Here is a 13,728-nt window from a genome sequence, read left to right on the forward strand (position 1 = left end):
CTTGACTGCTTGACGGGCCATTCCTGAGAAACAGGTGGGAAAAATGTGGGAAAGGGTGCACCTGATAAGTAAATGTTTTATGAAGGAGGACTCACACTTCTTTAAACATGTCAGAAACGAAAACACGCCTTGCAGATGTGTCAGACAAGTACTTCCCATAAGATCAGGTGAAGAATTTGCTCAAAGATAGTGAAGTCGCACACAAAAGTAACCAGGTAGGACTGCAACACTTGAACAGCAGCAGTAAAACAAAACTGAAACATCTAGTTTTTTTTTATTAACATTTGGTATTTTTTCAAAAGTCACAGCAGAAACAATGTTCCACTGCCCTTTATTAGATTAGTGGTGCAGAATAACCGGATTCTTGCAGGTGTGCATGGATGTCACATGAATGTTGGATTTAAAGGAATAGGAACCTGCTGCTGTGAGGGCGTGAAAACGTAGTTTTGCAACACTATTTGTAACAGGGTAACTTAGTACAATTCAGTTTTATTTAGATGGTACTTTTTAATGTAACCCAAAGTCAAAATCTGATGGTAAATTTGTTGAAAGAGATTTGCTTTTGGATAAGTCAAGTTTAGTTGTGCTGCACGTCAGCAACAAGGAAGTTCAAAGTCCTTTGAAAGACACCATAAAAACATAACAACATGAAACAAGCAATAAACATTATATTTTGTCAAATGACACCCTCAAAATCATCCAATATACATCCGATGTATAGATCAATGTTCTGGTTATTATTAATCAAAAGCAACAGGTGGGGTTTTAGCTTTTATTTAAAGGAGCTCAGTGTTTCAGCAGTTTTGCAGTTTTCTGGAAGTTTGTTCCAGATTTGTGTCGCATATAAGCTGAATGCTGCTTCTCCTCATTTGGTTCTGGTTCTGGGGATGCAATGCAGACCAGAACCAGAAGACCTGGTTCAGAAATCATCTGCAGCAGCCCGATTGATCTAGACGCTGTTGCAGTAATCAATGTAACCAGAGAAAAACACACAGATAACTTTCTCTAGAAGTTAAAAATGTCCCTTAGGCTTAAAGGACATCTTTAGTCCTTTAAGCCTAAAAATGTTCTGCAGGTGATAGAAGGCCGACTTTGCAACTGTCTTCATGTGTCTCTAAAGGTTCAAGTATGAGTCCATCACTACTCTGGGTTTGATCACTAGTTTCTGTCTATAATAACTAAAGTTTCATATTTACATAATCCTATGCAAACATTTACAGTTTCAGGTAAAAATTAAAAGCATAAAGAGCATCTTCATCCCAGACCCAGGAAGGGAGCTGGTGCAAGTTTACAGACTGCGAGAGAAAGGTTTGATACAGATGGATTAATTTTGTTTTTGTGTAAAACAGGTCAGGGCCATTGAGGGTTTTGTAAATGAGAAGTCCAACAATGGCCCTGCTAAAAGCGAGGGACGTTACACTACGAACCCCAAACGGTGGTCTGAAAACGAAAGCAGTAAAGTCTTAATTAAAATAATACATCAGGTTTCCTTCAGGACTGGGAGAAAAATAAATACATTTCTCCCACATACCGTAAGCCATGAATCAGTGAGTGGGCACATTAAATACTTCCAAAAAGACTAAATTATTGACATTTTTACTCTAACTCTGCCTCAAAGTACTAAAGCTTAAAGCAGCATTCATCCCACTGGTGGTTATTTTATTCACAACAAACGACAGAAAACGACTGATCAGATGCTCACGCTTCCAACAGTAGGACTATAAATGTTAAAAAATAAACGTTTAACTTACCCAGTCAAAACATTAAATGTAGCAGAGCTCCTGAAATGTGAACTTTGTAGCTAATTATAAATCAATCTTCAAGATAAAACAGCAATATAGAAACCATGGTGATCAGGAACTCAAGTACAGATCAATCACTGGTCAAAACATTTTAAGATGTTCAAATAAAGGGGCAAAGCTCATGATGCAGGAGAATAAATGATCCTATTAATTTGTTTGCATGCAATTAACTGGAACCAAAGTTAAAATATGTTCTGAGATCAATTATTAATGAGTCAAATCAAAGAAGAACACATTAAAAATGACATTCAAATACTCAAAATAAAAACATTCACAGCTAAATTTGAGTCAGATATTATTTGAAACGGAAGGCTGTTTAAAAAAATCAGTAAAAAAAAAGAAGTGCAAATGTTTTCATTCTGATTGAACCTTATTAATTATTGAAGTATTTGAAAGTTAACCCTTTAATTTTGTGTGCGGTGTATTTTGGTATTGATCAGATGCCAAGTAAATGGTGGGACAGTACCAATGCCAATACTTTTTATTATTTAAATTTGATATATCATCAAACTTCTGACCGTTAGGAAAATTTATGTTTTTCCCCTCCTTTCAATATTTTTGGACAAGCTTATGAATCTGTTTATTAAGAATAAACAAATAAACAGAAACAATAAAAAAACAAAATAAATGTAAATTTTTTCCTTAATAAACTAAGTGCAAAATGTTACTATTTCAGAGCAAAACAAAATCTTTTTGTTGAGCCGAAAAACTTCAACACAAAAATAAAACTAAATTTTAAGAGGAAATCTGAAACTGAAGTACTGATCTGGTATTGATCCAATTCTGTTGCAAGTTGGTGTAAATCTGATTTACACCAAGTTTGTAAATTGGCATTGTGGAAACCACTTCTTGACTTCTTCATATTTAACTTTAAACAACTTAGATTATAATTAAAAAACACTATTATTGAAGGCTGTAAACAAACCGTATTTATTTAAAATACCGACGTATGAAAAGTTCACAACAGAAACATTTAGTCATTCTGTCCTGACAAAAAAAAAAGGCCATAGGCTTTAGTTTAGTTTAGTTTCAGTTTGAATTTCCAGTAAACATTTTGTTCTAGCTGGCAGGTTTGCAAACACTCCCTTTTATTTTTATTTGTTCTTCTCATGAACTATCTGGTTGAAGGGAGAGAGAAAGGCTTTTTAACTTTATGATCAGGGAGTTCATCTGTTGTTAAACTATTCAAACACTTAAACATCTCTTACACAAACATGACAAACTAAATGACTTTTGATTATGAAATTACGACTCCAATAAAGACAAACTACTGAATGCATTACAATTTGTTTGACAACCTAGTGTTATATAAACCTGACAGTCCACAGAAAATAAAATTCATAACCATGGTTAAATAAAAACAAAAGTAATTGTTCCATATTCTTGAATACATAGATAAGGCTAAGAGAGGAAAAATATACACCTTTAAAAGTAAAAAAAAAAAAAAAAGTTATAAACCAGAAAATATCAGGAGAAACAATTCAGAACAATCTCTTAAAACTGGATTTAAGATAAAAGGCTTGACAGTTTTCCTCGGATGTGAATAGAAGGGAAATTTTTTAAAAATGTAAAAAAAAAAATTGCCAAGAGATATTCAGTGCTGAGATAGCTCACACAGTTTTAAAAACATTCAGCTGTAAGAGGGAAATGTTTGTGTTGCCAAAATATATTAATATTAAGGAGAAGTTTTATCTTCAAAACAAATGAAGGTTTTTGCCTAATTATTATTGCATACATTTAGAGTCGTGCAGAAAGCCACATGCACAAAAGATTCATAAATGGACAAATTGGATTATTTGTGAAAATATACATTTTGCACAAACAGAAAAGAGTAAAACTCCGATTTGAGATGAATTTTTTTCAATTTGTGCCAATACAGTAAAAATGCTTTACTCTCCAGTCTCTACTTGGCTACAAGTCTTTTAGCAAAGCAGGTTGAATACCAGGGTGAGCTGCTGACGACAAGAAGGAAAAGGTTTTTCTTAGTTTTTCAAAAACTACTTCAAAGACAACTAAGCTTATTAAAATCTTCATGAGGTCATTTCTTTTTATCTGTGTTTATCTGCATTCAACGTGTCTTCATATTAATAGGGTGTAGAGTGTTATTCACGATCAGTTCTGAGGAATCTGTCAAACTCTGATGCATTTCAAAGACCGCAAACAAACCAGTCATTTGCGGGGATGGTGAGGCGCGCAGATGGCCTGTCTCCCGTTATGGCCACTTAAAGTTCTAGTTTAGGGTTCTGCTTAATCGGCTCATTTGTAGGACTGTGGAGAATAATTTTTATTTTGTTAAATATAAAAGGAAATTAATAAAATAGTCTATTTACAATTAGTTGCTTTGTGCTTAATTTGTGGATTTTTCTACAATTGTTCATCGGCAACAAACTGACGGTGGTGGAGGATGATGAGCTTGTGAAAACTACTTACAATTATTATGAATAATTAATCTTACAAAATTATTAATAAACTGTATTTTTTACAGTTTATCCAATGGCTTTGGATCACTTGTTTTTTTCACTTGCTGTTTTTTTATAAATTACACTGGGTAAGTTGTCTTTGTTTTTTCAACTGAATTAGGACTATTTTGCACAGCTGAATTAAAAAATGATCTTTTTTTCAATCAAGTCAGGTTTTTATTCTAATTTGATTCAGAGAAATCCAATCTTCTGACTAAATTGATTAAATTTTTGAGACATTCTCAGTTCATTTCTATTTCTCATCCAAAAAGGTTTTAGAAGAAAAAAATCGTTTTCTAACAGAGTGTTTTAATTAAACGTTACAAACTTGGATCTCTGGAAATAGAATAATAAACACTGATGCTCGTGTTTCATCCTTAGTTCAGAAAGTTGACCTGATTGAGCAAAACCAACGCAATTTTTGCATTCAGCACATCAAAATTGCCCTAAAACAGTTGAAAAACATCAAAGCTAAAAAAAAAATATCATTCAATAAATGGCTGTAAAATTGAGAAAATTGGATTCCCTGAAAGTTTTAGCCTGATGCATATAAACACAAAATCTTCCATCTAATTGCACAGTGTCTGTTCCTTTACAGCAAGTCTTCTCTGTATGTACCCTTCAGATTTATTTTAAATATAAAACTGCTGCTTATGCTGCTGGCTCTTCAAGTGCAGCAGCATAAGTCACTAAAATGTTCTTAAAGTGCTCATTATGCAGCAGAATTAGCCGGTTTTAAATATTGCTGATCAGGACGGCAAACGGTTTGACTCAGAGTGTCAGGGCGGTGGCGGCTTTTCTGTCTTTTCCTGTGGTTTAGCCTTTTGAAACAGCTTCATTATTTTTCTTTCATGGAAGCTCTTCCACAAATTCTTCTCCATAATGTAGTCATGATTGGCGTAGAAAACTACATTGGTTTTCAGGTACTTTTGAAAGTAGTAGTTGGAGTATTTACTGTAGTCATCAGTCATGAATCCGTACGCACTCACCTGGGGATGACAGAACAGGCATAAAACAAATAAATAAAACTACTTCCTGTCTTAATACTGCAAAATAATTTATTGTGATGATAAAACGCGTGCAAATTTGGTGTTTTGCAAAATGTAAAAAAAAAAAAAATCGCCACTTTATTAAATATTTATGTAACTCAAAGATGCACACATTCCTATGCTACTGAAATGCAAAGCAGAAACACAACATTGTCCTTGTAGATGAGATAATTATATGATTTGATAACATGCCTTTCAGATTCTTTAGAAGCAGTGAAACATTTCTTTCCATGGTCATTAATAACCTGACAAGGTCAAAGTGAACCGGTAAAAGCAACAGTTTCTCAGAAGTACACACCTACAATGGCTGCACCTCTTTTACAATATGATTTATTTTTTTATGATAAAAATAAACCTACTGTGTCACAAACATGCAGAGCCGTAAAAATAGCAAATGCCCCATTGGTTGGTCGGACGATGGCCCAGTAGCCCCGATTAAGATTGCCTGATTTTAAAAACCTGTGGGCAAAGAGAAAGGGTTGAGAAACAACACTATAAGCTACACGCTGGGAACGACGACATCAAGTTGGATACATTTTGATTTAACGCAGCTAACACCCCAAAAAAATCTCTAAATATCATTTGTTTTGTTGGATATGGAGTCCAAATCCAATAAAACAGTTCTAGTTCATCTTACTGAATCTTTAGGTGAGAAAAAGCTAAAATTCATGTTTATTGTAGAAAAGAGAAGTGAATTTACAGGATGTTTGTTTGGAAACACTGACCTGTTTCGTACGTATCGCAGAAAGTCCTGGTGAAGGACATAAAACCGGGTCTCATTGTACTGGCCTGAATAGTAGGTCCTGGCGCTGAAAGGCAAAACAATAAAAGACAATATAAAACAAAGATAAATATTTTCTTTTCAAACTTGTATGGGTTGAAACGGTTTCTAAAGTGGCACGATTATGAAAAACTCCTTTTTTGCTGCTTTTAATCCCCAAGTATGGCATCACATTCCTGCCAAATACCCTGAGGAGTGTTAAAAAAACATTCACAACAGTATATTTATTTTTTCCACAGAGTGAATGTTCACACACACTACCTCCACCCATCTATTCACTTCTGCCAGAAACTGGAGCTTGCACTCTGGTTTTTGGGTGCGTTTGCCAGTTTGGGGAGACACATATTTCATCCTGTGTGTCATGTAAAGGGATTACCAGTCACGCTACGTCAACACCTGCTGTACTGTGGATGCCGCCTGCAGAAAGCAAGCGACAATACATTCTTCTATTTAAACCATTTACAGTTAGGCTGATGACGTAATTTACGACTCGCAGCCACCGCAGATCACCTCTCTTCACCCGGGGAAACTCGCACACGCAGCTCTGCATCAGAGGTTTTATTTGTAGTACAGCATCTCTGTATCTCACACTGCCTCCCGTTCAAACCTGCTGTACTTTGAATTTCTGATGGCTTAGTTTACCAACTGCCTTAGTGGCTACAAATACATGTTAATTTTTCCGCTAATTGTGACCAAAATAGGGAGAAATTATATTTCATTTGCCCTTTGTACGATAAATATGAATTAGTTTTTTTTTCTACAAAAATTTTAAGTTTTAGAAAAAACTCTTTCTCACCATGGATCGTGCTGATGATTGTACCGTGAATAAAATTGCTTTAATATTCCAAGTAAGTGATATCTAGCGGCCATTGACGTTTGGGGCATTTTTTCTCGTCATATATCCACTCAGCTGCTTATGACTCGTTCACTAATGTCAATTTTGTAGCACAACTTATCATGCCATGATAAACAGTTGTAGGAGCCGACAACATGCAGGATAATGTTAAAACAGCAAGATAAATGTGAGTAACCATGGCAACTGGTAACAGCTGGCTCTTTTTGCAGTCAAGTTGCGCGCATCCGCTGTGTTTGCACTCAAATAATACTTTTGTGGTAATTTATGGTAAATTATGTCCCTGAATTATGGAGGAAAAAAAATAAAAATGATAAAATATCATAATATATCATGAATATTGTAATTTAATCGTGTATTTTCCATTAAAACCATGATCCATCAATGATTGGGTCAATTGACCTATGACCCCTGATCAAACCACGGTTCTTAGCAGGAAATCACCCTGCAGCTTGAAATGACCTAATTCCTATTTTTTGTCAAATCGGATTTTTTTTTTTGTCGTTGCCGTTCAGACTTCCAAAATAAAGGCGACCTGTATGCGTTCTGCAGTGTGAACGGGCAAACGACCTGAAAGTGTCCCGCATGCGCGGTAGAGGGCGCAATAGCGCCAGCGTTCTCAGGTTTCCCAACCGCCTCAAGAAGAAGAAGAAGAAGAAGTGCTCAGTGTTTGCGGAAGTAAACATGGATGCTAACGTGGAGCATAACTTACACATTTGAAGTTGTTATCCGACCGGAGTAGCATCTTAACAACTTAACAATAACCACCATGGTTGTTGTTTTTCTTCCCCCTTGAGCGTATCAGGACGCAGAATAGTGACGTATGTCGAGTAACAGTGACGTTCAGATCAAATGAATTCCACCTGGACGTTAGGTCGCATCTGAATCGTATAGGTATCGGATACCCAAGTTTTTCACTCCCATACAAATATACAGAAAATTTCACTAATAATAATAATAATAATAATAATAATAATAATAATAATAATAATGTGTAAAATCTGATGCTTACTTCCTGTTACGATATTCCCCTTCAGCGACTCTTTCTCCTTTGATGACGGCGTTGAGCCACTGGAAGTCCCTCAAGCCCTCAGGAATCAGGACGTATTTTATACCCTGTCAGAAGAAAAAGCAGGACAAAGTCATTTTTATTTTATTTTTTTTATAGAATATAAACACAATATTACATAAATTGTTAGTTTAATACCTCATCATGCGGAGCAGCCTTGTATCCAAACTTGCGGTAAAAAATAGGGGATGCTGTAATGGAGTGAGCAGTGTGAACATAAACTGATGTTCTGTTTCCGACGTCTTCCTCATAACCGTCAACCACCGCGGCGTTCATCCTGTCACATAAATTATCATTTGAAATTAAAGCTGGCTAAGAAATTAAATCTAGAGCTGTCCACTGGAATACTGTCAGGTGGTCAAAGTCTGACAAATTCCCAGGTGTTAGTAAAAAAAAAGCTGATGGATTGGTTTAAACGAGTCATTTTATTTGTTAATTTTGGTAAGTTGCACTTGAAAAATGTAAGATTTGTTCCTGTTTCATTTTGTGAAGTAACAGTACCAAAAACAAGAATAAAGTGCGCAATGGAAACTTTTCTTTCTTAGATAAATTTAAACAAAAAAAGTCTGCACTGCAGTGCTTTTTTGTTTTGCTATTAATGCAAGAAAGAAAAATAAAAAGACGCATTGGTTTATAGTTGCAACAGCAAAACTTTAGTGTTTAGGTTTGTTCTGTTTACCCAGAAAGACAAAACTCATATTTCACCTTTTTGTTCTCTGCAGTGAACCAAAAACTTCTGAAACATTATGAGAACTATAAAAGCTCCACATGCGTGGGTAAATTTACAATCACTGTTTTATTAATTTATAGTTTGCTCATAAATGAAGCAACGCTTTTATGATGTGCTCATGTTGAGCCAAAGACACTCCTTGTGATTTGAGAAAATCAAATGTGTGGAAATATTAATGGCTTAATATCAATGTGGCACCTTGCTCTGATAACTACCAGAGCAACTGAGGAGGCGGCTACTGTTTACAGGCTTTGGTTTCAGATTAATTTCACAATCCAGATGTAAGTGTTTATGCTGATCAATTGCAAAAAGTGTTATATAACTGTAATAGATTCAGTGATTCTGTCTGCTTCAACAAATGTTAAATCTTTTTATGTTTTTCCATGTTTTTTTTTTGTAAGTTTTCAACTGTTGTCAAAGATTTTACCAAGTGCTTTGTTAAAGTATTCATAGCCTCTTAAATATTTAAGCATTTTGTGACTTTAAATGATTTTAATTGAAACTCAGAAAAACATACTTCATCATTGTGAAATGGCTGCAAAATGATACAACGTTTAACACTTTATAAAACTCTAAAAACATGTATGAATTTATTGTAAATACCATTTTCTCCGATACACTTAAATTAAATCATTAAATCAATCATTTCCACCTGAATTTTCATTTTGAATAGAGCTGAAACAATTAATCAGATTTATTGATGGATTGATTATGTGATGTGATGCACTTCAGTGATCAACAAATCAAATAATAATTATAACTTCATAATTATAATTTGCAGCCACTGTTTACGTCTGGATTTGCTGCCATTTCTCTCTCCCTCAACCTGCCTCACTGGTCTCCTCTCTCAGTTGCACCCGGTTTCTAACCAGCCAACCGTTTCTGATCCAGTTATTAGATAAAAGTTACTAGATTTTATTCATTCCCTTCTCGATTCTTTTGTTGCTCTTTTGTCCCTTTTCATTGACTTTTTGCATTCATTTTTTGTTTTTCTTGTCATTTTTACCTGCATGTTTCATTTGCAAGTTCTTTCTTTATTTCATTAAAACAATTATTCCTCATATTTTGGCTGTCACTGCTTCACACTTAGACAATGGTGATATTAAGTTACCCACAGGTGGACTTTATTTAATAATCATGAGGAAATGTCTTACCCTGAACTTTGTTTTGAAATATCAGAGTAAAGCATGTGAAATCTAAATTCATGTCACATTTATCATTTTCCTTCATTTGTACAATAATCGGTTTGCATTGATCTATCACATGTGAGCCATGGTGAGGTTTGTGGTTGTAAGTAAATCACAACATCTTGAAAATTTCAAGCGGCATAAATACTTTTGCAATATTTGCTATACATTCCATGTTTTGTTTTTTTTTGCCTATGTTTATTAAAGAAATTACTCTGTGACATCCGTGGAGTGCTGTTCTATATAGTTGATAATGGATTTAAATAATCTTTGTAAAAATAAAATGAATTCTGTGTCCCATCCTAGAACTGAAACAGTGTTTTCATTCTGCAGATAAAAGGTCTTTGAGTTCACACGGTAAGATGAGTGCAGAACAGCTTCCTTCTTAAAAGTAACAGTGAAAAAAAGATACTTTGCTAAATTATTATGTAATTCGTGACCTATTTGCATAACTTTTGTCCATTAAATCTTTGAAGGTGCGACAGACTGTGAAAACCTACACTGCTGCATCCACCCGGTTTAACCAGCCAGTAATTTGCATGCCTTACATTCACTGAGCTGCTCAGCTGAATCAACCAACAGGTCTATTCTCATTTGTTTTCCTACCGAAACACGTAGTCGTGAGCATCAATCTCGGCGCCCATCTTCGAGCCGTTCAGGATGCCGCCCGTTCCCACCACAGCGCAGTGGACGCAGCCGTCCCCGCCTGGCTTTGGGAGGAGCAGCGGCTCTTTGGGCTTTGAGATCAGCTTCACTACAGGCATTACATCTGCAAATAAAAAATTTCAATGAATTTCAGTTACAACCATACTTTTTTTTTGTGATATTAAAATATTTTAGTAGATTGTAACTTAAGACCTTTAGATTCTTCATATTTACACTTATTTTCAGTTTTCTTTTACACAAGTATTTGTTTCTGCATTGTAAAGATGTAATAATCTAATTGAAAGATGATATGGGCGAAATACTGCAAACGTCCATTTTTGATTAGTCTAATTTTCTTAGACACCCAATTTTGAGTTTTCTTTATCCGAAAGCCTTTATCATTAAAATTGCAAAACATAAAAGCTTGAAATATTACACTCATTATGTAACGAATCTCTATAAAATGACCATATATTATATCAAAAAACATTCACATTTTTTGAGCTGTACAACTATCCTAGTAGAAGTAGCTCTCAGTTACTATGTGTAAGAAAATACGTACCATCATGCTTCATTTGCATAAAACCAAAGGGATTATTAAAATGTGAGAGCCGGTTCCACTCTCTGATGTTGAAGTTGTCTTTGTGCAGAAACATGCGTATGTTGGGAAGGAAAGCTTTCTGGAAATCCTCGTCCTTGGAGTTACGCAGAGACTGTGGACAAGTCTGACCAGAGAAAACATCGAGATAAAGCAAAACTAAGACTGAAAATTCACACAGGTGAGATGATGTGATATTCTGGCACAAGATTTCACAACATTGCAATGACATGTTGTGTTTGTCAAAGTGAAGTGGGACCCAGTTGCCAGGAAAAGGATCATTATAAGTTCTGGAAGTGAAGGTGAATAAGATTTCGACAATGATTTTGATGTAAGACGGGTAGTAGATGTTTTAAGTGATGGTCACCAAAAGTTTTAAGGGCTGGAAGTTGAAAATGGGAGAGAAAAAAATTTAAAAGAGCCAAGAAACTTTCCACTGGAAATGAGAGGCACTTTAAACAAGCAATTAATTATGTAAAGAATAAAATTCAGATGTAACAGTAGCAAAGTGACAGGCAAGTCACAGCATGTAGAATTACACAAAACAGAACTAACAATAAACTGTAGAGTACCATCAAATCAACAGCATGAGAAAATACTGTGTTGTTATTAAAAACAGCCTAATTTTAGCCAAAGACATATGTAGGTAAAAATGTATTTTACCTACATTTTTATTTTAGTAGGTAAAATAAAAATGTGTAATTTTTTTACTTTAAGTATGAATAAAATTTTTTTTAAAAGAAGGCTTGCTGTAATCACAATAAAGTTTTTTTTCAGTGATTAATTATGAGTATAAATAGTTTTCAATTTAGCATTTTTCTAATGAAAATTTGAATAAATCTAGATAAAAAAATGTCCTCAAGTTGATACTCCTTTTGTAGTACTTTGTTACATTTTAAGAGACTCATGTCTCATTTACAGTCAGAAGTAAACTTATTAATTTAATAAAAAATACCGGTACTTGAAACCTAAATCTGCCAGGGATATGAATAATTTTTGGTTAAATCGTACATGTGATATTTGGACCATAAATATTATTTTTGCATAAATATATTCACCCAATGATATGTTGAAAAATGACTTTGGTTTCTGTTTTCCACGGAAAACATGCAACATCATCTAGAAATCATCTGTTCAGGTGATGTTGAAGTGTCCCAACCTTTTTATGACTGCATTTGATCCTCTCTGGTGCAGAATAAAATAATCTTACACTGATCAGATCTCAGGTAAATAATTTATCATTAACCTGAGATTTTCTAAAATAAGTTTTAGATTCACGGCAGTTTTGGTATATTGTAATATATTCAAAAGGGGAAAGCGTTAAATGCACTAAAATAAGAAACACAAAAAAATACAATTTTCTTGAATGAATGAAAAGATTCTTAAAAAAATCATTTGTAAAACCTTGAATCTGTTTGTAACAAAAAGCAAGGATTCCTAATTTTCATTTTTAAAAATTGCTATCGAAGTTAAAACTGATCTAAAAGATTTATGACACAAGACTATTCTGTAGTTTGATCAGAAGACAGCTAAGCACACAAAGATGTCAGACATTTAGTGATAAATCCACACCAAAGGCAAACAAGTAAAAATAAGTCCAAGCTGAACTGCTGGCAACGATAAATGACATATATTTATGATTTTATCTTATCTTAAAATGCTTACCATAGGTCTAGGTGGCGCGTCCAAGTTGTAAATATCCTCAAAGCTCCACTGAGGAAGTTTCTTGAAAAACTTTTTCAAAATCATAGGAATAGGAGTTTCAGAAGAAGCGGTAATAACCGGATCAGATGTCAGCGCTGTTGTATTTGTTGTAGCCAACTCTCCCTTCTTTTGCAATAATTCACCGGCGCGCAGCAGCTTGTCTTCTCCGCTCACTTTGTACATTCCTGACATGGAAATCCAGCTGTAGTTTAAACTAAAAGAAATATTAATTATCACGACAAACCAAAACTGTGATCTAATTAAACGTAAAACAGTTGTAATCTCTTGTTATAGAAATTTCAAAAGCACTTACGTTTTTTCTCTTGCTGAGTTTTCCAAGAACATAATAAAAAAGATAATAGTGGCCGATATCACCAGCACCAAAGACCAAAGTTTAAGCGATCGACCCATCATCATTGCTGAAAAGTGGAGGATTTTCTTTTTTTTTTTTTTTTTTTTGCTGCTCAGCTAAACACCAAAGTCGACTTTTGGGAGGTGCTGTACAGAGTCCTGGTTGAAGCTGACATGATACGCTGCAGCTTATGACTGGAAAAAAAGCAGAATCATGACTTATAACTATGCCAGACCAGTAACGCAAGAAAAATTATTCAGACAAACTTAGGCACCCTGATGTGTATATTACACAGAGAGAGAGTGAGAGAGAGAGGGCTGGGTAGGGCAGGGCTACAGCAGGGTGTAGCGACTAAAGGCCATTTGCAGTAAACTCCATAAAAACACTGCCAGTAAGATTTTATAATTTCACAAAGAGGAAACTCAAGGAAATAAAACAGTCCTTCTTTCATGACAGTTTTGAAAAGCCACCTTGCAAAACCTGTTTTGTGCAGGTGTGT

The 13,728-nt window shown here is 34.7% G+C and overlaps 1 protein-coding gene across 2 annotated transcripts; it reads right to left on the bottom strand.

Annotated features, from left to right (window-relative positions):
• Positions 1 to 4,484: 4,484 nt before the first annotated feature.
• On the bottom strand, positions 4,485 to 13,485 carry LOC103145161 (alpha-N-acetylgalactosaminide alpha-2,6-sialyltransferase 1-like). 2 transcript variants are annotated; one of them, XM_007562487.2, is made up of 9 exons: positions 13,191 to 13,485; positions 12,839 to 13,091; positions 11,138 to 11,300; positions 10,537 to 10,699; positions 8,152 to 8,290; positions 7,957 to 8,060; positions 6,036 to 6,119; positions 5,670 to 5,769; positions 4,485 to 5,250 (listed from the first exon to the last, which is right to left on the bottom strand). In XM_007562487.2, the coding sequence occupies exons 1-9, from the start codon at positions 13,292 to 13,294 to the stop codon at positions 5,041 to 5,043; spliced, it is 1,320 nt and encodes a 439-aa protein (XP_007562549.1). In that variant the 5' UTR covers positions 13,295 to 13,485; the 3' UTR covers positions 4,485 to 5,040. The 2 variants fall into 2 exon arrangements, with proteins under 2 accessions (XP_007562549.1, XP_007562550.1); XM_007562488.2 differs by having other exon boundaries at positions 12,839 to 13,062; positions 13,191 to 13,268.
• Positions 13,486 to 13,728: the final 243 nt, after the last annotated feature.

Source organism: Poecilia formosa, unplaced genomic scaffold (genome assembly GCF_000485575.1).
Source record: "Poecilia formosa unplaced genomic scaffold, Poecilia_formosa-5.1.2 Scaffold136, whole genome shotgun sequence".
Lineage (NCBI taxonomy): Eukaryota > Metazoa > Chordata > Actinopteri > Cyprinodontiformes > Poeciliidae > Poecilia > Poecilia formosa.